Here is a 22,550-nt window from a genome sequence, read left to right on the forward strand (position 1 = left end):
ACAAGCAGAGGGGGCAGATATTAGCACCCAGTCATGGCTGGGGGCGGGCTGGAGGACTCCTTCCCACTCTGATTTTGGGTTCTGCCCCATCCCCGACAGAGGACAGGGAGACCTGGGTCCAAATCCCAGCTCTGCACTTGCTAGCCAGGCGGCCTCAGGTGACGCACATGCTCCGTCTCCCTGAGCCTCAGTTTCCATAAAACAGGGACACAAATGGCCCCCGTTTCTTCAGGCTGTTGCTAAAAATGAAATAAGGGACTGAATACGGATGGAACTTGCCCCCAGTGGCTCCACCAACGCGTTAGATCAGAATATGATGATGGCCTCCCTCTGTCCTGTCAAAAAAGCCGCTTTCCCAGACAAACCAGACAAGACTGTTTTTTGAAAAACAAAAAAAAACATTTATTTCTGTCAACTGTTTGAGGACAGATGCTCTTCCCGACCCCAGTACAGCACAGATTTCCTACCCCCAAATGAAACGAGCAAGGAAAAGAAGAAAAAGAACAACATGAACCGTGCTCACGAAGGACCAAGCCAATCTCATCTTCCTTTGGAAAAAAAAATCCTTTTGAACGTGCGCTGCTGACCCGGGATGAACGCCACAGACCTTCTGGTGCCGAGGGCGGGGACCCGCTCCACTGGCGGCTCGGTGGCAGTCACCCACCGCCCCCAAGCACAGAGGGCCTCCCCGAAAGTGAGGCATCGGCCTCCAGTTCTACCCGGAACTCCTGCCGCGCACCCCAGCCTCCCTCCCAGGCGTCCTCGTCGCTGGGGGAGCCCCTGAAGGGAAACTGGAAGGACTCCTTGTCCCTGCTGGACTTGGACCTGTGCCCCGGCTCTGTGCCACGATGAGACTTCAACCCTAAGGGTAGGAAGGAGCCGCTGCAGACTGCAGGCCCATGCCGCGGCCGGGCAACTGTTAAGGCAAATTTTCTTGCTTCTGTTCGAAGTCGGGCCTGAGTGTCTCACTGCCGAGCACTGTCCCCGTCGGACGGATCCCCAGCTTAGGCAACCCTGAATGGGGGGGGGGGCGGGGGAGGGGCCCCGGAGCACACTCAGGGGTTGGGGGGGTGGCCTGAGCCTGATACATGGGATAGATGTGTGTGCGGGTCAAGGCGACCCCCCGACGGGCACGGTGGCCTCCTCCCCCAAGCAGGTGGGTGCAAAGGGACACCAGACGGTGGCCTTGCCCCCCGGCGATGCAGGCTGATGGCAGGAGAGGCCAGGAAAAGGGTTCACCGCAGGAGAAGCTTCCGCTCTGCTGAGGGGCGTGGCCTCGGCATCAAAATGATTTTTCCTTAGAACAAGCAAAAGCGGGGGAAAAGGAAAGGGAGATGAAAGAAAGATGTTCCATGAGCTTCAGGAGATAAGGCGTGGGGGGGGCACTCAGGAGGGGAGCGGGGAAGGGGAGGTGGGCTGCAGACAGGGGGGCGCGTGTTGCCTCTCACGGCGTCTCCTGTCCCTGATGGGCTGGCGGGCTGGTGGCTGAGGCCGCGGTCCCCTCCCCCGGGGAGCAGGCGGGTGACATTGCAAGGGGCAGGGCGAGGGCGGGGGTTACTCCGTCTGCGCGTCGTAATTGGCGCCCCCGGCCTTCTTGAGCTCGCTCTTAATGAAATCTTCCTCCAGCTCCTTCCGATCGCTGATCACAAACTCTTTAGCAAAATTCTGCAAGAACAAAATAAAACACAGAGTTCCCGTGAAGAAGGGACAGGATGAAAGTGTTGCTCAGAAAACATACCACAAAGTCCTGGCGCCTAGAATACTATGAAATGATCAAAATAAAAATTTGGTGGCAGCATGGTTTGGCAAGAAGAGGAAAAAGTCATGACTGGAGATCAGGAAATGGGTGAAATCGGGATACAGTGTAGAGAGACAGTATGGGGGCCGGGGGTGGGGTGCTAGGGACAGGTCCTGAACGGTACCTTGTGCCCATTTCCATGGTGTGAACATTCGCACCATGGCTGGCTGCAGTCACATCAGCCACTGATGAGCTGAACAGGAACAGCCACTGTCCGCCCTTGGAGTGCACAGACTTCAACCATAAATCCCCATGAGCCTGGCCCATGTGACGTACTCAGTAAATCTCTGTGGCATGAAGGCGCGCGGCAGGTGACGTGGCTCATCTGAGAACACCGAGCCACGAAGAATCAACAGTTATTTTGCTACGTGGATCCCCAAGACTTCAGCAAACACGGACAATTTCAGGACGGTGAAAGAGAAGAATACAAAGAAATTTGCCAAAATAGGAGTAACAAATCAGAAGGTCAGAATATCATCAAAAAAAAAAAAAAAAAAAAATCCACAAGAAAATAGCATAAACAATGACCACCATTCCTTAAGTGCCTATGGGTACCAGGCATGGTCACACATCGGCAAACTTAATTCTTTTTTTTTATTTTTTAAAAATATTTTATTTATTTATTTGACAGAGAGAGTGACAGAGCACAAGCAGGGGGGACAGTGGAGAGAGAGGGGGAGAAGCAGACTTCCCGCCGAGCAGGGAGCCCGATGCGGGGCTCAATCCCAGGACTCCAGGATAGTGACCCGAGCCAAAGGCAGACACTCAACCATCTGAGCTACCCAGGCGCTCCAGCAAACTTAATTCTTAAAACCCTTTAATATGATCCAGGAACTCGATCCCTAGAGAACTACACAAAGGGAAAGAAAGCACACATCCCTACAGACACTCGTCCACGAATATTTGCAGAAGCATAATTCCTAACAGCCAAAATGTGGAAACCACCCAGATGTCTTGGACAGAAAAGCTCTATAGTCTGTCCGGGTGATGGAGTATTACTCCGCCGTAAAAAGGAATGAGGTGCTGATACACAATATCCTGGATGATCAAAACCATTGAGCCAGACATGAAAGACCACATATACTGTATGATTCTGTTTATAAGAAATGCCCAGAAAAGGCAAATCCACGGAGACAGGAAGTAGATTTGTGGTTTGAGGGGAAATGGGAGGTGGTGAGTGCTAATGGGGATGGGGTTTCTTCTGGGGGGATGAAAATGTTTGGGAACTAGAGAGGGATGGTGGTTGCACAACACTGTGAATGTACTAAATGCCAGTGAGTCGTAGAATTTAAAATGGCTAATTTTATGTTCTCTGAATGTCACTTCAATTAAAAAAAAAAGACTACCAAAAAAAAAAGTCACCAAGCCTCCAAGAAGAATGAGTAAACCAAGAGAACACTCAAGGTCAAGTTTCACAGTATAAAGACAAACTGTCTGCCAAGCCATTAAGATACTAACAGGGAGGGGGAGGGAAGGTTAATATTTATCAAGCAACCTATGCGCGCCAGGTGCAGCCTCACACATCTTCTCACTTAATCCTCCCTCAGTATATTAGCTTTCTTTCTTTTTTTCTTTTTAAGATAAGACCCACGGGGTTGGGCTTGAAGAGATTGTGTAACTAGCCCAGAATGACTAAACAACCTTCTGACCCTCTCTATTCCCATCCCACCATCCTGTGCGGCTAAGCATCGGTGTCTGTCTTCAGCACAGTGACTGAACACAAGCTGGACGTATGGGCCAGGAAGGGGAACCGAGAACTGACATGTTTCTCAACCTGAGCCCCAGTGCCAGGGAGCGGGGGCGTGGTGGGGGGGAGGCAGAGAGAAGAGGAGGAGGAAGCCAACAGCTCAAGATGCCTCTAGCAGGAAGTGCAAAGTTCCCCTGCTGTGTGCTATCTATATATGGTGACTAAAGAAATATGAGCACTCCTGTTCACGTCTGTTAGCCATTAGGAGATTGAGATTAACAAGAGGTTTGATAAGGCACTAAGAAATCTACAGGGAAACTGTACATGGAGCTACGCAGAGTCCAACTTAAATCCAGAAGCATACGGAAAACAAATCACAGCCAAAATAAGGAGCAATCCAGAATAAGAGAGTCTAGTAAAAATGTAACATAACAATAAACATAAATGAGCAAAATTACCCCCGCAAAATAGCTATGTATCAGACTACCAAAAAACACCCCCCCAAACTCTATACTAGATACCACAGACATGATTTAAAAACCAGGTGAGGCAAAAATGATTATAGCAAAAAAACAAACAAAAAAAAAACCACAGAGTGGCAACTTCACCTGCTCCCCCGATGGGAGAAGCATCTGCCTTCCAGGGGGCCAAAGGAGTGGGAGGGGGTGGAGCCATGTAGAGGGGGCCCCACCAAGCCTCACAGCCCACCCCCCCACAGGATGCTCAGCACCCCCAGAGGCCTCAAAGGTGCACTGACACTTCCCCTCAGGGTGTGGATGCTACAGAAATTGCCCAGAAGGTCTGAGTCAGCCTAAAACCCAAGTCACATCGGTCCCTCCCTTCCCCACTGCGGTTCCTTCCAGCAGTCCTCAGAATGGGCCTTCCACTTGGCACAGTGGACACCAGTGTCCCCAGGAGTGAGCTTCACTGTGACCTTTCAAAAAGAGGCAGAAACAGCAAAACCAGCCCTGTAGGCAGCTAGAACCTCAATCTGGGAACAACACACTGGATGGGAAGGAGCCTACATAAGGCTAGCCCATAGCAGAGGACCACAGAGAGCACATCTGAGCAAAGCACAGCCACCGTCCCCTTTGCTCACACCTTTACCCTCAGCCACTGTCCCTAGCACCCCTCCCCGTGTCACCAAATGCCTACAGGGCAGACACAGGTGATGCCGACAGCCACAGGAGTCCTGACTCTGAAGCAGTGCTAACACACAGGGAATGTTTCATTTTCTAGCAAAAAGGGGAAAAAAGAACCAGGCGATACCAATTTTCATAGGATTCTTGTCTAAACTTTACAGATCCAAAATACTGCCATTTTTTTTTTTTTTTTTCAAAATACTGCCATTTTAACATGGAACCAATAGACTAAATCATTAATGGGACCTTCCATGTTCTTTTCTGTGCAGGAACTTTTCGAAACCCCGTGCACATTTTATACACATGGCACAAAGCAAGGCATGCAGGCCGGACCCCAAGTGCTCAGCAGCCACGTGTGGCTGGTGACGGGGCGGGTCTAGAACGAACAGGAAGAGTCTGAAAGAATAATGTGCTCCGTCAAGGAGAATCACGAATCAGAAAACAGCTCAGCAGATAGGAGGGGAGGAGGGGGAGTCTTTGGAGGCCAGGAAACGTTCACTGTCTTGATCCAGAATTAAAAAAAAAAAAAAACAAAAAAAACCTTAAACTCTGACATTCACCCCCTCATTTGATTAAAAAGCAGAGAGGGGAAGCAATTCCTCCTGGGGCACACAGTGGCCTCATGGCAGGGGCCCCAGTGCAGGGGGTCGGGGGGGCAGGTTCTAGCCTGGTCTGTCCTGTCCTCTCCCTCCCTCTGCTCCAGACTGCCCGTACCTCCCACCACAGCCTGTCATACCCTCAAGGCCACCAAAGCCACATGTCAAAGGCTTCAAAGCAAGCGGGGCCTGTCTGGAGGCACAGTCACCTGTGGTTCCAGAACGATCTTCTCTGTCATGTCTAGGAACACTCTGTCCCTGGCTCATAGCTTCCAGAAAGGGTCCCTCCCTCTTGTTTTTGAGACCCTCCCTCTAAACCTGACTCCAGGACGGCCTCGAGACTATAAGCCGGTTCAGGACACGCTTGTCCCTGTGGCGTTTCTCAAGCGCATGTGTTCGTGTTTCAAAGGTGTGACAGACACTGCTTCTGGTGGAAGCTTCTGGTGCTCTGTTCCAGGAAGGCGACTCCAGACAAGGAGAGGTTAGAACCAGGCTCTGGACGTAGTCCAGCATCTATCTGCAAGGCCGGTTTAAAAAGTGCTTAAATATTTGCCTACCTTTGGTTTTAAACCATCTCACTTTTTTTCTAACTTTTTTTTTTTAAAGTAGGCTCCACACCCAGTGTGGAGCCCAATGTGGGGCTTGAACTCATAACCCTGAGATCAATATCTGAGCTAAGATCAAGAGTTGGGCACTGAACCGACTGAGTCACTCAGGAGTCCTTAAACCACGTCCCTTTTAGACGGCTCCCAGCGGCCTGGGTTTAAACCCCAGCTTTGGTCCTGAAATGTGCTGGGCATGGGCTTGGGGTTTGGTCCAAACACAAACAGGAACTGTTGTCCACTTGCACCTCCAGCAGTTGGCCGTCCCCAAGAACCCCACTCCCCCCACCTCCCTGGGACTTACCACCCTTCCCTCCAACACACTCCACCACCCCCATACTCCACTCCCCCCGCCCTCAGTCTCCCCGTGTGCAAATGAGGACAACAAGACCTACATCCTGAGGCTGTTGGGAGGATCTGATGAGCGTGCATAGGGCTTGGACACTCGATGAGGGTTCCCAAGAATGACGACGTGGTATTTTAAGTGATCCTGGGTTCCCCTTTGTTCCCAAGACTATCAGGGGAATCTGAGATGGAAAGTTTCCTGAAATGCTCAAGAGTGAAGGTACAGGGAGTGGTTGGTTCCTCTTCTCTCACCCACAATGGTTTCTTCATCCCCACCATTTATTTTAATGAAGGAAAGTCCAGGCAATTCCTCAAAATAACCAAAGCAGAGACACGGACACCTCCTCGCCCTTGCAAAGAGAAGACAGCAAATCCAGCTGCAACCCAAAAGCTGGGCACCTCCAGCCACTGGGATAGAAGTGTCGGGTCTGCTCCCCAGAACGCTATGACTAACCTATGCAGAGAATGTGAGTGTAGAGAAAGGTCTGGGAAGACAAACTGATGAGTTTTGGACATGTAAGTTTGTGATGTCGGCAATGCACACTTCTACAAACTTGGGTGAGGGAAGAGAGGTGACCTTCATTGTATCCAAAGAGAAGGAAAGCTAATGCCATTCATTCTTCCAAAAAACACATGCTCGCTAAACACCTGTTGTATCCTAGATGTTCTCCTAGGTCCTGGAAAGGCAAAAGACTGGTGCTAAGGGCTCTCTTTGAGAGTCTGAGAGCAGAAGAAGAGAACCAGATGGGCCTCTAGAAACGTCCCACGGGAAGCAGTCAATGGTTCTGGGCCCTGGTCTCTTGCTCCATGAAAGAAGAGGGCAAGACAACAGGTGGTCCCGGCACTTTCCCACCAGCCATCCATGACTTCGAATCTAAGCCACCAGACAACATGGGACCAAATTCTACGTAGGATGCCAGAATCTGAGGGGCAGTGGGGAAAACTGGCACAGGAAAGTCAACTGTGGGATCGGAGACTGGCTTTCAACAGGAAGATGTATGCTAGCACCAGGTCCACCCCTAACCCCTGCACAGAAATGCGGGGAACAGAATCCTCCCCTGCGTGTGTGCTGGGGCAGGGGGTAGACGAGACACATGCTGGCCTCAACAATGTATCTTTTCCCCAAGTGGGTGAAGATTGATTATAGGCCAAAGACCTCAGTGTGCTGAAGGAAAGCAGTCAGTGCCCGCCTGCCTGCATCGTGCTAGGAGAAAGGAAACTTCCAAGGAACAAGTACCAGATGAAAATGCCCAGAATCAAACCCACCAGGCGTTCAGCTGCCAGCCCCTCCTGCACCCCCCACACTTGCCCTCCTACGACCATTCTAAGGCACTTCAAAGGCCCAGGTTTTTAAAATCCTTCCAGCAAGGTATAATTTACTCAAAAAGAACAGGTTCTTGTAACAGGCATGAGTCATCCTAGAAAAGGGGAAAAAACAAACAGCAAAATGGCACAGTCTCGCGTTTGGCAGATTCAGGAACAAAGGCCCCTGCGTCACCCGTGCAGTTCACGAATGACATGACCCTACTTCGCTAGGGAGAAAACAGAGGACAAGGGAGAGGCATTCGGTCACATTTCATGGGGGCACTGGGGATTTCGGTTGCATCTGGACCGGTCAGAAGCCCCGACTCCCCTGTGCTGATGTCTGACCATGGCCACATCTAGATCGGAAATGGCAGGAATGTGGGAAACAGGCTTTGGTCCTCCCGCACCCACAGCAGACATCGTCATCAATCATGGCGCTTTTCTCACGAGTCCAGACTCAGCATCAGAAGCCTTCTTAACCCACAGCCCCTGCTACTGATCGACGGACAAGCACAGTTAACCCCAGGCTTATGTTTTCCATTTCCGCTTGGTCAAAACTGTGCTAGCCTTTCTTCTCGGCCACACCCGCTTTGGGGAATTTTTCCCAGGAAATAATTCAACAGATTATTATAACATATCCTCACAGATGTTCATTGTCAGCAAACACCAGATTGTCTTCCCATTTCAACAAAACCTGAGTAAGTAGATAGTATCTGCATCGAACACTTCATATACAGCAGGAATTTAATGCCATATTTTATTTAACTTTTACAATCCCATGAGTTAGATATTATCATCCCAAATTTTCAGAGGGAGCTCAAGTTCAGGGAAGTGAAGTGGCCAATAAGAGGTCATGCCTGCTGAGTGGTGGGCTGGGTGTGGCCCCCACCATGAAGCCTGTGCCAAGGTCATTACTAGGTGTAGGCACACCCACCTACCACACTCCCTGAACAGAACAGTATTCAGACATTAACATTATGAAAACCAAAACCACATTCATGAAATCGCTATGTGAGGTGGGGGACTGTGGCTCATCATCATTTCATTTCTTCATTTCGTCTGAACCATTTTTAAAAAAACCACAACACCCTGGGGGAGAAAACAGGCGGCCTGGGGCTGGTTCCAGAAGGGACTCTCCAAGGCAACGTACCCAGGGACAGATACTGGCAAGAGAAGTACAAAAGTGAGGAGTGTCCCATGGAAGGGACGAGAAACAGGACAAATCTGAAGGACACAAGCTACAAAGAGCACAGGCAGCTCCAGCCCAGCAAGATCGTGGGATAACATGCATGTCCCCCATGAAGAGGAGGGGACTGGACTCAGTGCTCGGGACTCCTTCGTGGAAGACCTGCCTGCGCTCTAGTTAGGTCCCTGCAGCAGGGAAACCAAACCATATGCCGGTGACCGTGTCAGGAGGCCAGCTGCTGGCGGGTGACCAGGCGGGGCCATGCCACCACTGGCTGGTGGAGGGCTGGGACCCATCTGGGGATTAGCGAGGGGGTACCCAGGCCCCAGCCCGCTGGGTAGTGCTCTTGGCTTGTGCAAGTGGCTGCCATTTCTGCTCCAGGCTCAGAGCATGGGCCATCCTCCTCTCTCCCCTAAGAACTGTAACTTCCTGGGAGCAGGAGCACAGACTGGGTCCCATGGCTCCCCACAAGGAAAGTGGGCTCTGATCCTCTACCAGCTGCTTCTGCCTTGGCTCAAGGACACAGGCATCCAAGCCTTCACATCTGAGTAGTGGGTGTAATGACAGCACCCCACCCCACCCCGATACCCACACAGCCTTTCGCAGGCTGCCTGGGGCTTTGTATTTCTGATCAGGTCCTCTGTGTCTTAAACACAGGACACAAGCCACAAAAAGCCCCCTTGCCTGAGCCCAGGCCCAGGTGAAATGCATGAGCACAGAAGGCCCTTTCTGGTTCGGAGAATAAAGGGCCTTTCCATAAACCACGAGCTTGAAGAAGCGCCCACATTCCTGGTGAAAACAAACAGCTCACACTCTCTGGAGAGCCTCGAAGCAGCCACAGCCAGTCCCCAGGGTACCGGGTCCCCAGAGAGCTGGGCCGCAGCGAGCATTCTGAAGGGAGGGCAGGAGCTCCAGAAATCTCATGACACGGACGAGTGTGAGTTCTCGCAGCCGACCCAGGCGGCCGCACTTCAGCTTGCTACAGCAACAGAAGCACGGTGTTTGGAAATTCCAGTCCACCCCCAAATCCCTCCCTGCATGTAACTGGTTTCCACAATTTAATACAATCCCAAAACCGGTTGTTGAACACTTAGGAATGTTCTTCTTCTGTTCTAGGAATATACAAAAAGTAAGACTGTCTGAGGCCTATGTGAACAGATTCGTTTCTCCACTTTCTAGCACCTGTTTTCGTACTCCTCTAGGCACAAGGGTGCTCTGTAAGCAGCCATGGTCCCTGCCCTCGAGATTATCTTCTAGGGTCATTTACTTATAATTCATGGAAATCTGTCATTCATGGGATCATAGTAGAAACACAGAAGAAGGAGCGGCTGATTCTGAAGGGGGCTGGTAGGAGAATGGAAAAACCTTCACCAAGAAGGAAGGTTCTGAAGGATGAATAGAAGTTCACCAGTCACCCAAATAGAGAAACCCTTTCTCCACCCCTTGTATTTCTTTAATCCTTCCAACAGCGCCATGGGAATTTACACTCTCCTTTTCATGACAGCTCTTTCACAGATTCAAAAGATAAAGCTACTTGCCTGAGGTCCCGAAGCAAAGGGCTGAAGGGACCAAGAGATCAACTTGGGCCTCACACCCCCTTAAGCCCATGATCTTTTCCATTTGACACAGCAGCATTTTTTTTTAAATCAAGTGCTGAGCAATGATATTCCATTTCCAGTTTTTATTTTAAAGGCCCTCCATCAAGAAGATGGAGTAAGTTTAAAAATAAATCTAAGAGGTTTATTTCCCACACAACTTCTCAGAGCCTTTAATGGGCCATGTGAATCGACAGAGGTAGGGTTTCCAAACCGCATGTGGCCTCAGAACATTTTCTTGGTGCTGAGGACTTTGGAAATGGGCAGCAGGGACAGATGACCATGTTGGGGCTCTGGGACTGGGTGGTCTGAGCGCCAGGCAGGGCTCCGCCATGTCCAAGCACTGGGACTCTGAGCAAGTGACTTGGCTTCCCTGGGACCCAGGCCCCTCATCTATAAAATGGGGATAGGGACAGAACCGGCCTTGTTGCAAAAAATTAATTATTTTAATAGGGGAATGTCCTTCAAAGTGCCAAGCACATGGCGGGGGCACAATAAAACTACTGTTTTGTGCATTATTAGCACAGTGGTACACAGACGTGGCCTTCTGGCTGGAGTGTTAGCTATGTCTGGTCTCAGCCCTGTGGGGTGAGAGGAGGTCTAGCATTTACACTGACCCCAGTCCTGGGGTTTAGAAGCCGTGAGAATTCCCATTAAGCCATTAGTTCCACGCTATTGCTGAAACGTCCATCCTTCCTGTCCCCGCTGCTTGTTGGGGGCAACACGGCTGCTCTCGTTTCCCAAGGCTGAAAGCAGATGGACCCTCTAGTCTCCCCACCCCGTAAGCCTTCATAGGGTGTTAAAAAATAAATAGAAGGACCACATGAATAAAGCCATTCTGCAAGGCCAGCACCATGCATCACGGACAGAGTCTGCTCTAAATCAAGACAGCCTGGGCCAGTCCGGACAGCAGGCCCCTAGCAGTGGGGCCTGCATTGTCCCCGTAATCCTGCATAGGCGCTGGAACAATGGCCCGGGTGTTCTGTCCCCGGCACCAGCCGGGCTCTTCTGTGCGGCAGGCGACAGGCGGGGTGGGGCGGCCAGGCATGCTGTCCATCCGGCAGAGCCCCCCTCCCTCCGCAATGGACCCTGGTCCGGGTGTCACCACTGTCCAGCCCGCCTTGCCTGGAAGCCCATCTTGATTGTCTTGCTTTCCCCTGGTCATGGACCCATCTCAGTTTCTCAGCCTGGCACAGAGCACAGCCTAGAGACCCACGGTCAAAGCTTCTGACTTTGAACTCCTCTGAGCTCCAGGCTGGATCTGCTGCTCGTGAGCCGGGGCTTTGGGGCAAGTCCTAGCAGTGCCCCAGGCCTCAGTTTCCCCATCTGCTAATGCACCTGACAGCAGGCCCGGGGGAGGGATGAACCGGCTGACATCGGCAGCGACAAGGGTGAGCAAGGCCGGGACCTCTGGTGGTGCTGACAGTGGGGACTCCAGTCCAAGCCATGTGCAGGCCAATGAGGCCACGTGGCTCGACCACAGACTTATCTCCTAAGGAAATAATGCAAAATGAAGATGGAGAGCCAGGCCTCAAGGTCTTGTTGAAAAGGGGAAGCCGGGGGGCTCTTGGGTGGCTCAGATGGTTAAGCATCTGCCTTCAGCTCAGGTCGTGATCTCAGGGTCCTGGGATCGAGCCCCGCATCGGGCTCCCTGCTCAGCGGGGAGTCTGTTTCCCCCACTCTGCTGCACCCCCTGCTTGTGTTCTCGCTCTCTGTCAAATAAATAAAACTTAAAAAAGCAAAGCAAAGAAAAAGGGGAAGCTGGGAATAATAGTTGCTATCACGTCCAGGTCCTTACCGGACGTGGTTCCAAGCACCTCCCTCTATTTGCTCAACTGTGAGAGGCAGACACTGCGTTATCCCTGTTTTGGACTTCAGAAGACTGAGGCCCAGAGAAGGTAAGCAACATACCCAAGGTGGCCAGCAAGTGCTGTAGCTGGAAGGTGAGCCCAGGCCAGCCGACTCTAAGAGCTGCCCTCCCGCCCACAGCACCGCAGCGCCCCTCCCCCGACGAAGTAAGCCGAGGCTCCTTTAAAGGAACGTCGCCCTAGACAAAAGCACCACATTTTTGAAATGAAAACGTTTCCGAGTGTGTCAAAACGGAACATGACATAGCAAGTCAACCCACTCTACTCTTCATTTCATAGATAAGGAAACTACAGCCCAGGAAGGGAGAGCGACTTGGCCATGGCCAGGCAGTGGGGGCATGAAGACTGGTCTTTTCGGATTCTAGTGTCTCTTACGTCCATTTCTATCGACTACATTTCATGCAAGGTACCAGGATATGGGTCTATTGCTTCATTACAATAAAACCCGGGGGTTTATTGGCAATCTGACAGTCAACCCACTTCTTCTTCACGTGGAAATCATGGCAAGAGGCAGGTGGAGAAGTGCTATGGGCCACAGTCCACAGGATCCAGAATGGCCCAACTGGAAGGTCCCTTAGAGAACATCTGTTCTGAGTCCCTATGAAACAGAGGGGAAACTGGCAGGTGCACCAGGCTCAGCATGATTTTAATGACTGTGGAAAGACACCAGTGCGCCGGCGTAATTGACCGTTTGTAACAAATGGGTAGATTTGCAACTGTAGCATACACATGAGCTATCGGGATAGCTTCGGATAATAAAACCTTTTATTTATTTATTTATTAAAAAGATTTTATTTATTTGACAGAGATCACAAGTAGGCAGAGAGGCAGGCAGAGAGAAAGAGGGAGAAGAAGGCTCCTTGCTGAGCAGAGAGCCCGATTCGGGGATCGATCCCAGGACCCTAAGATCATGACCTGAGCTAAAGGCAGAGGCTTAACCCACTGAGCCACCCAGCTGCCCCAATAAATAAACCCCCTTTTTTTTAAAAAGATTTTATTTATTTATTTGACACAGAGAGAGAGATCACAAGTAGGCAGAGAGGCAGGCCGAGAGAGAGGAGGAAGCAGGCTCCCCGCTGAGCAGAGAGCCCGATGCGGGGCTCGATCCCAGGACCCTGAGATCATGACCTGAGCTGAAGGCAGCGGCTTAACCCACTGAGCCACCCAGGCGCCCCTAAATAAACCCTTTTAAATGCAGAAGTGACAAAGGCAAAAGGTAAAGGTCAAAAACGTCTCACTGCACTTGCAGTTCGAGAGGGCATCCAAGCTCCCCTACCCCAGTGGACATGGGTGACTTTCCCTTTCTATCTACCAGCATCCCTTTCACACCTGGGAACATGCCTGAGCTGCCAATCATGAAGCCCCGCCTCCCTGCCCACGGGATGTGCATGTGACCTAAGTTGAGCCAATCAGGGTCCTTTTAAGGGAATGACAGACACCAAGGGCTCCCTCTTCCTCCCGATCAATACCCAGAAGAACCGCCACAGCTGGACGGTTGCTGCTGTACAGAGGCCACTGAAGCCAGACCCAAAGAAAAGAGAGATGAGAGGAAGCTACTGCTGGAACCCTGGATCCAGCCACACCTAAAGTCCGGAAACCGTGCGCTTCCCAGTTTAGAAAGCCACTCAATTCCCCTTTTTTGCTTCAAGGTCTTTGAGCATTCGGACAAATGGATGATAACCAACAGTCCCCAGTGAAACTTCACACCAAAGAATTCTATTTCCCAAGATCAGCCTCTGTCCCCGGCTCGCTCAACCAAACTGAGCCGAGTTCTAGACCTGAAAGGAACTCTGCAGCCTGCTCGTGGGATGGGGTTTCCTTTGGAGGTGAACGTAAACGTTCTGGAACTAGATAGGGATGGTGGTTGCCCAACACTGTGACTGTGCTTTAACACCACTGAGTCATACGCTTGAAAATGGGGAAAATGAGCAATTTTATGTCACTGCATTTTACCATAATGTTTTAAATGGGAAGACAAAAGGAGACCGGCAAGATTTAAAAGACCGTCCTACTGGCGAGCGCTCTCTCCCCACACGCCCCCCCTTCCCTGCTGGCCACGAAGGCGCAGGTCCAGGTTGGCCAGCGGGAAGAGGAATGCGCATGGAAGGTGGCATTCAGCAGGAGACCTTTGGCCCTGAAACAGGCACTTGGGTATTTCTCATTCTGCTCCCACAAAGGAGAACCCTGAAAGCTGGGTAACCATTAAACCCAAAACGGACCTGGAGAAAAACAGCCTGTGGGGCTGAGTAGGGGGCTCTCCAGAACCGGGGTGTTAGCCAGTGACGCTGGGGAGGATGGGAACTCCATGACATTTATGAAATAAACACTTACTGTCTCCCAGACCTGGTGCTAACCTGCTCAGAGAAGACCAGCTGATAACTCAGACCTTTTTAAAAATGATTTTCGTACCTGTGGACTCTGGGAACCCCACCTCCTGAAAACGTATCCTAAAGAAATAATTCAGTGGGAAAGACAAAGGAGCTGCATTTATTAAAATGTTGGTTGGAACATTACTTATAAAAATAAAAACTGGAAGCAGCCCAAAAAGCCAACAACAGGGGAACACTGAGTACATTACTGTGCACCAGTACACCGAACCGCACACTCAGCCACCAGAAAAATGCTCGTGACAAAGACTGCAGCAGCATCATTTATGAAATTACATCGGTGGGGGCGGGGGGGTGGTGCCCACCTAGAGTGTGATTTTCGGGCTGAGATGCGCAGGGGTCAGGGGAGCTTGCCTCCAGAGCTGGCAGGAAGAATGGAAAAGACATGCCACGATAATGCAAGGATGGGAATTCTTTTTTCTTTCCTAACATGATTTTTTAAGCCCAAGTTTTATTTGTGGGATAATTTTAGACCTACGGAAAAGCTGCAGGAGGGATGTAGGGGAGTTCCCACACACCCCACACTCCATGTGCATGTTGGCTAACATCGGACGTTCCTGCGCTAAGCTGGCACAATAGAGAAGCTGACCCAGAAACGTTACCATTAACTAAACTCCAGACCTGGTTCCGATTTCACCAGTTTTTCTGTTCCAGGATCCAATCCACGATACCACGAACCATACGACCTATTTTTGTGTTTGTTCTGTTTTTGGTTCTTACAATTCAGTGGCTTTTCACATAGTCTCAGATCTGTGCAACCATCACCACACTCAACTGAAGAATATCTCTATCTGCTCAGAAAGCAAGCCCATATCACATTCTGATCATGGGCTGTGAGAAACCCTTTTGCAAAAGGAAGAACCCTTTGGAAGGAGAGAACTCTTCCTCACCTCCCTTCCTTATCTTTCTGGAAATCAGACTTTCTCTTTTCAGTGGGACCCCAAACCCTCACCCCACATGAACCATCTCGGACGTTTCTGATGGTATCAATTTTGGTTACATCCAGACCAGAGAAGCACCTGGCAAGAGAGCCCTCCACGTAAAACTTAGGAAACTCAGGGGCAAAACCCCTCTTCCTACTAACCTAGCAAGGGCTGGGGAGTACAGGTGTTTTTACTAGCACCCATCGTGTGCTAGACCCTGGTTAGAGGACATGCACGAAGTCTCCCGTTGTGTCCTCACGGCCACCACTGGAAGTCAGCCACCGTCACCCATCATCCAAGTAGGCAGTGGCCACCACCTTGGTCATCCTTCCAGCTCCCTTCTTCACGAATCACCTCCCCCATCCTAGAGGTAGGCCCTCAGCAGCCGCGTTTCCATTATGTGGTGGTCACGATCACAAACCCAGCTATAGCCCCCTGCCCGCACCCCACCAACAACCCTGGGAACATGTCCTTAGTGGCTCTGGGGATCCAGAGATGTGGTGTGGCTTGCTTTCCATCCTAGGAACTCAACCCAGCCCACCCCGTCCCTGGGGATGGTGATCTTGGTGGGATGTGACCCGCCCAGACCCAGAAAGGACCCAAGACCACTAACCTGCACAACCTCCTTCACCAGGGTCTTGTCCGTACCGGTTTTGGCTCGCTGCAGCCCGCTGACGTTCTCGCCGATCCACGTGATGAGGGCGAACTTGGACCTCTTGCTCATGGCATCCCCCGTGGTGAAGCGCACGAAGGCAAACAACCGGACGTCATCTGTCATCAACAGCAAAAACAGGGCACCGTGCTCAGTGAGAACATTCCCAGACTTCGCTCCCAAGGAGGAGCCATGAGCCAGAATGCTCCCAGAGCAGCGCGGCAGGAGCCCAACACTGACCTTGGTCAACATCCCCTCATGCAATCCTGCGACGGCACCCCAGGCTCCGAGGCCCATTGCACAGCTGGGAGCGGAGGGGCACAAGTGACATTCCCGAGGCCACGTGGACATTTCAAGGCCATGGTGGTATGGGAACACAGCCCTCAATGGCCATTAACCCTGAGCTCCCCACCCCCAATCCCTCACGTGGTCAAGGAAGGCTCAGATTCTGGGTCTGATTTATCAAGACCTTCCTCAGGTCTTCTTATCCCCCGAGGTGCTGCTCGGAATGGGAACCGAGATGGGGGGTGGATGGTGGGGGGACAAGGTGGCCCTGATCTTGGCATGGGATATGTCTCTAGGACCACTGGGCATGTCTAGCTCGTGGCTGGATGGTTAGCGCAATGAAGAATGCTGAGTATGGTTCCGTTGGGTGTGTCCTGCTAGTTACATGTTACAGATCTGTTGTTATTAAAAGGCCTTGGGTGGGGGGGTTGTCCCACTGGTCCACATCCATCCATCTTTTGTTTCATTACCACGCTTTTTTCCATTATTGTCCCTTCCGATGGCCCATTATAAAATATTATAAAAATATTGGCGACAGTCTTGAGATTTTAGGTGACCCTGCAGAGTGTGCGTTTCCCATAGGATGGGCTAGGGTTTCTCCGCCTCAGCACTCCTGATTCTTGGGGCTGGACCACTCTTAGTGGTCGCGACTAGCCCTTTCAAGGCACGGTTCCTGAACAGCATCCCTGGGCCCCGCCCACTGGAGACCAGTATCAGCCCCCCATCCCAGTTACAACAACCAAAAATGTGGCCAGACATATCCCCGCGTCCTCTCGGAGGGGGAACTGCCCCCAGCTGAGAATGAACTTCTGGGTAGTTTGTGTCCCCATCGAATCAAGACCCTCTGCATTTTCCACCAACATTTTGTGCTCAGCTTAGTTCCTAAATAGTCCGTATTTTAATTGCCATTATCGGAGAGAGCTCATCATTGTCCCTAATGGGAGATGGTTGCCCAGTACCAGCTTTGGGCTGTTCACCTCTGGCTAGCTGCTCGGCTCAGCTCTTCTGTTCTCAAAGGGCTTCTAGCTACTGCCTTTAGGATTTCTCAAGTCCCCAAAGAGAGTGGAGAGCTGTGCTGCACAAGCATCTGTGTGTGTCTCTGAATCACTTGGGAATCTCCCCAAAATGCACATTCAGAGCTCACAGATCTCGGATGGGCTCCTGGGTGACGCTGATCTGTGAGTCCAAGGACCACATGGGGGCTTCTCTGTGTATTTTCTTTTTTTAAATCAAGGCATCTTCCTCAGACTTCTCAGGTGCCTCCCTGCTGAACCCCACAGAGCGTACAGGTTTACAGAAAGACCCAAGGCCCCACACCCTCTGAGTGTAAGGAAGACCATCTAAAGCTGGTTAAGGTCGCTGCCTGGCTGGGAACAGCAGAGCCTGAGCAAATCCTGGCCTATGAACCATGCCGTCTCATGGGCACCCGAGGGAGCCAAGGAACACAGCTCTCCACCAGTCCCAGGCTCCTGATTTGGTCCCTGCGGTCCAGGCCAGGCAGCTCCACGGCACTGATGTCTTAAAGGGAACGGATCACAATCACCAGTCACAGTTCATAAAACACACTGATACTTCACGGTCTCAGGTTGGCTTTATAATGATGCTGTGAGGTGGGCCACAGGGGAGGGGACACTGCTGTCATCTTCATCAACAGGCACTTCATTGTGTTACAGATATGGCTCAGAAGTCATGGGATGGGGCCAAGGTGACTCATGACAATAAGCCTGGGTGGCCTGGGTGTGTCTGCCCGGCCAAAGGAGTCTGGCGGATACCCACTGTGGGACTGGACCATGGGGTCAGTGGGGACAGAGAAGGACAGTCGCAGGGATGTTTCACAGGCCAAATCAACAGGGCTTGGTGGCAGACTGGCCACGGGAGGGAAGGAAGCAGAAGTCCGGGGACTCCCAAACAGGGTGAGGGCTCCAGCTCTTATCCTCAAGGACTTGGACTTAATCCCCAAGCACTGAGCCTCAGCTGCCTCGTCTGTAAAATGGGGTGATCTTTTTTGGTCCATCCTTTCCTTTTCTTAAAAAAGAGGTCACAGTAAAAGGTTAAAGCCACAGAACAGAAGGCTCATCCTTGTAACTACTTTACAGGGTACAATTCCGCGGCCTCTAGTACACTCACGATGCTTTGCGACCCAACCACTACCCATGACAGTCCTTCCCCTGCCCCTCCGCCCAGCCCGAAGCAACACAAATCTGCCTTTCGCCTCTGGATCTGCCTACTCGGGACATCTCATGTAGACAGACGCCCACGATCTGTGGCCTTCTTTCACTCAGCACATTGGTGTCATTGGTGCCCCCTTTACGGCTGAAGAATACTCTCGGGTATGGGCACGCCCCCTTCTGCTCATCCATGCACCTGCTGAGGCACATCTGGGAGGTTTCCCGGTTGGCGTGATTCTGCACCTCCCTCGTCAGTCACAAGGATTAAATAGGAACACTGTGCACCCAACCCGCCCGGCCACGGTGAGAACGCCTCCGTGAGGCTGCGGCCACGGGACGGAGCTGCCAGGTGGGTGGCAGGATGGGGGAACTGAACGTACGCAGCCACGCGTGGCTGGTGCAGCCTTGGGGGGAAGCCCCCCCTTCCCCCAGTTCCGGAGCTGCACATGGGAAGCCAGCACGCTCCTCTGAGCAGCCGCACGGCCGTGGTAGAGGAAACCCAGACGCCGTGGCAGGGTGTTTAATGAAATTGCTGCCTTGATCAGAGAGGGAGGCAGGGCTGCACGCTGGGAGCCTCCCGGCTTGCTCATGCCAAGGCAGCCTGTTTCCATGGGAACCACTCTGTCTCCCATCCCCACGCTGGAAGCCTGGAGGCTTGGGTGCCTGTCGGCAGCTGGATCCCCAGCGCCCCATCACTGGCCAAAGCCTCCACGTGGGGAAGTTCCAAGCTGTGTGTCCCACGTACCAGCCCAGGACCAGGCATGAGATAGACGCACAAGAAGTGAGTCCCGCCACCCCCACCCCCCCAACCAAGGGCACGGGGAACTTGGCGGCAGCGGACCTGCCCCAATGTCATTTACATTCTACTGACAGGAGGGACGGGTTTTCCTAGGTGGCTGCTGGGCGCTTAGCTGACAATGCTGTGGCCAAGATGATTGCTGACATTTTTGAAAATCCAAGAGTCATGTTATGCTTACAGATGTGTACAGCCCCAGACGGGGAAAAGTCAGCTGAGTCTGCAAGGGAAAGCGGGTTTGTCGGAGCGACATTGTTGGAGCTGCCCACACGACCCGAAGCCTCTCTCCCCCACTCACCCTGAAGGAGGCTCGAGCCTGCTCTGACCTCCAGATGGCTGGTGCAGGGGGAAGTTTTGGTTCTTAGTCATGAGTTGGGCCACCTTCCTACTTCTGGACAAACGGGGCTGACAAAACACACGTGTGCAGCATCTGAGTGGAGAACAGCCCCCCCCTTTTCTCCTGCGGGCACCCCGCTCACTCACAGGAAAACGTGGGTGTACCACCAGAAAGGCAGAGCAAAGCCGCATCGTATACGGGGAGAACGCGTGAGTGTGCACTTGCACGCATGTGTGCCTGGATGTGTGTGCACGCCCCTGTGTGTGTGTGCACTATGATGGCAGCTGGCCAGGAGGGCGTGGGGACTGGGGACGCCTGTCACCCTCATGGTGCTGCTCGGTCCCCAGAGGGCCCGCGGCACATCTTTCCAGCCCAAGGCTCCGGAGCTGGGGCTGCAGCTCTGGGTAACCCCCGTGGGGGGAGCTGGGCCCAGGCCTCTGCACAGCCGTCTACACCAGCTGCTGCCTCAGCTAGTCCCCCTCTGCCTTTTGCTCCCCAGCACCCAGGCTGACAGGCCAAGCTCTGGAATCCATTAGAAGCACCCCCACCTTCACGCCAGCTCCGTGACCTGGACCAGATGCACGCAGAGCTCTAAACCTCCCCGTCCCTAAAGCACAGTCCAGAGGCAGAGGTAAGGATTACAGGAAAGGGGATCTGTGCCGGGCGTGGCTCCTGGGTCCTCACCTCTCTGCTGAAACTGCCCCAGGCGGGGGCCTCAGTGCCTCCAAGCCCTGCCAGCCCCAACCGTGGCCTCCCCGCTTCTCCCTCTACTTGGGCTTTCTGCACCCACCACACTTATGCTCGCTCCTCTGCATTTAAAAGCAGGGGCAGGCACACAGGCATTGGCCACTGTTCGTGAGCACTGCTCTGGGAGCACTGCTCAAGGACCTACTAGGTGCCAAGCACAATGCTAAGCACTGGGGTGGGCAGATTAGACAAACAAGGGTCCTGAGGATAACAGAAGCCATTTACTGAGCGCTGACAACATGCCAGGCACCGCTCTAAGTGCATACATCTGTTGGCACATTTCTCTACCCCAAGACTGTTTCCGTGTGGTCGACACTGCTCCCACGCCCATTTTCCAGCTAAAAAAACTGAGGCTCAGAATGCGGATGCAGTCAGCAGCCAGAACCCACTTTCCCTGCCCGTTGGAGCACTGTTCCCAGGGGAGGGCCCCCTGGAACCAGCAGCGTCAGCAGCCCCCAGGAAACCATGGGACCGTGGCTGCTGGGGGTCCAGACCAGACTTGCTGATTCACCAGCTCTGGGAGGACGCGCCCCTGGGGGACTCTGGTGCCTCCAAAGCCTGAGAAGCACTGATCTAGAGAAAGCGGGGAAGGGAGGAGAGCCCACACCAGCCCTGGCAGGGGAGGGGTGAAACGGAAGTTCTCAAGGGCAGAGAAGCTGAAGCGCCCTGAGTTCAGCCCCACCCCCTTCCTTCCCACCCACACTTCTTTTAGTTTGAGGAAGTGATCGTGAAAAGGAGCTTCCTGTATGGCCTGGCTTCTCCACATCCAGAATTTACAGACTTAGAGGCATCTAGGTGGGACTCCTGAGTATCTCATCACCAAAGACCATCAGGACGGTCCTCCCAAGACTCTCCCTCGCTCAAATCCCACAGCCCAAGGAAGAGAAGCGCTCTTCTTCTCTACGGAGAACAGAGCTACAGAGCTACGGAGCCGTGACACAGGGTAGCAGGGGTCCTTTCTGTCACCTCTGGATCGTCCATTAGACCTGAGACATCATGGGGGTGCCTGGGTGGCTCAGTGGGTTAAAGCCTCTGCCTTCAGCTCAGGTCATGATCTCAGGGTCCTGGGATTGAGCCCCACATCAGGCTCCCTGCTCAGCGGGGAGCCTGCTTGCCCCCCACCCCCCCCTGCCCCTCTGCAAACTTGTGACTCCTGTAAAAAAAAAAAAAAAAATCTTAAAAAAAAAAAAAAAAGACATGAGACATCACTGACAAGGAATCACAAATGCATCATGAGATCACACAGAGCCCCGTCTTGGAGGAGATATTGGCCCGCGACAAACCAAGGCCGGGAGCGCCATCCTTGAGGACTGTCCGTGCCATCACCAGTTGTCCTCTGGACAGCACTGCGAGCTCAGAACCCGGGCTGATTGCACATCAGGCCTCGTCCCCGAGTCCAGGCTGTGGACACCCGCCCCTTCCCACCCAGCCAACGTCTTAGTCATTCACATGGCATGAATAAACCTCACTCCCAAAAGAACCTGACCTTCTAGGAGGTCTTGGAGGCCTCGTGGTGTGAAAGAGCTCCCGTGGCCCTACAGCCCCGTCAGCTCAGGATGGAAAGACGCCAGGCAGGGCCTGCTTGGTTCCGTGTCCTATTTCTCCCTGCAAGGTCCTTGCCTTCATTTACTGAGCAAGTTAATACACAACATGAGGCCCTCATTGCCAAGTTCACTGGCATGATCTGGCACCAAGTAGGTGCCCAGAAAGTCACTGTGGTCACTTTTCATTCTCTCCTCCACAACGCCTCCCTACCTTCACCCCCTTCTCCACCCTGCGTTTCTGTCCTTTCTCTCCCATTGACAATCTTTCCTCCTTACCATCTCCTCCTGAGCTCTGTCTGGGGCCGAACTAGCAGGAGGGATTCAGAAGCGAGAGATGGGACAGAAGGAGGACTGGGGGGTGATGCTAAGTGCTTAGGACAAGGTGGGTGTGGGAGGAGACATGAAGAGGAGAGATGACCACACAGGGCATGGGAACAGAGGAAGAAAAGGAGGAGGAGTCAGACTTCGCTGGGACCACTGCAGCCACCAGAACAAGCAGCCCTGTATTTTCCCAAAAACTGCAAATAGTACAGAATGTCCACCTAGCTCTCAAGGACTCCCCTGCCCCTCCCACCCCAACTTGAAAT

The 22,550-nt window shown here is 52.5% G+C and overlaps 1 protein-coding gene across 1 annotated transcript in view; it reads right to left on the reverse strand.

Annotated features, from left to right (window-relative positions):
* Window positions 1–383: 383 nt before the first annotated feature.
* LOC111152933 (coactosin like F-actin binding protein 1) overlaps window positions 384–22,550 on the reverse strand; it is a 39,061-nt gene continuing 16,894 nt past the window's right edge. The window contains exons 3-4 of the mRNA XM_022511677.1: window positions 16,048–16,205; window positions 384–1,665 (exon numbers count right to left, since the gene is read on the reverse strand). Coding sequence (XP_022367385.1) covers window positions 1,555–1,665; window positions 16,048–16,205 — 269 coding nt within the window. The 3' untranslated portion in view covers window positions 384–1,554. The remainder of the gene's footprint in view (window positions 1,666–16,047; window positions 16,206–22,550) is intronic.

Source organism: Enhydra lutris, unplaced genomic scaffold (assembly GCF_002288905.1).
Source record: "Enhydra lutris kenyoni isolate GAN:26980312 unplaced genomic scaffold, ASM228890v2 scaffoldscaffold30, whole genome shotgun sequence".
NCBI classification, from domain to species: domain Eukaryota; kingdom Metazoa; phylum Chordata; class Mammalia; order Carnivora; family Mustelidae; genus Enhydra; species Enhydra lutris.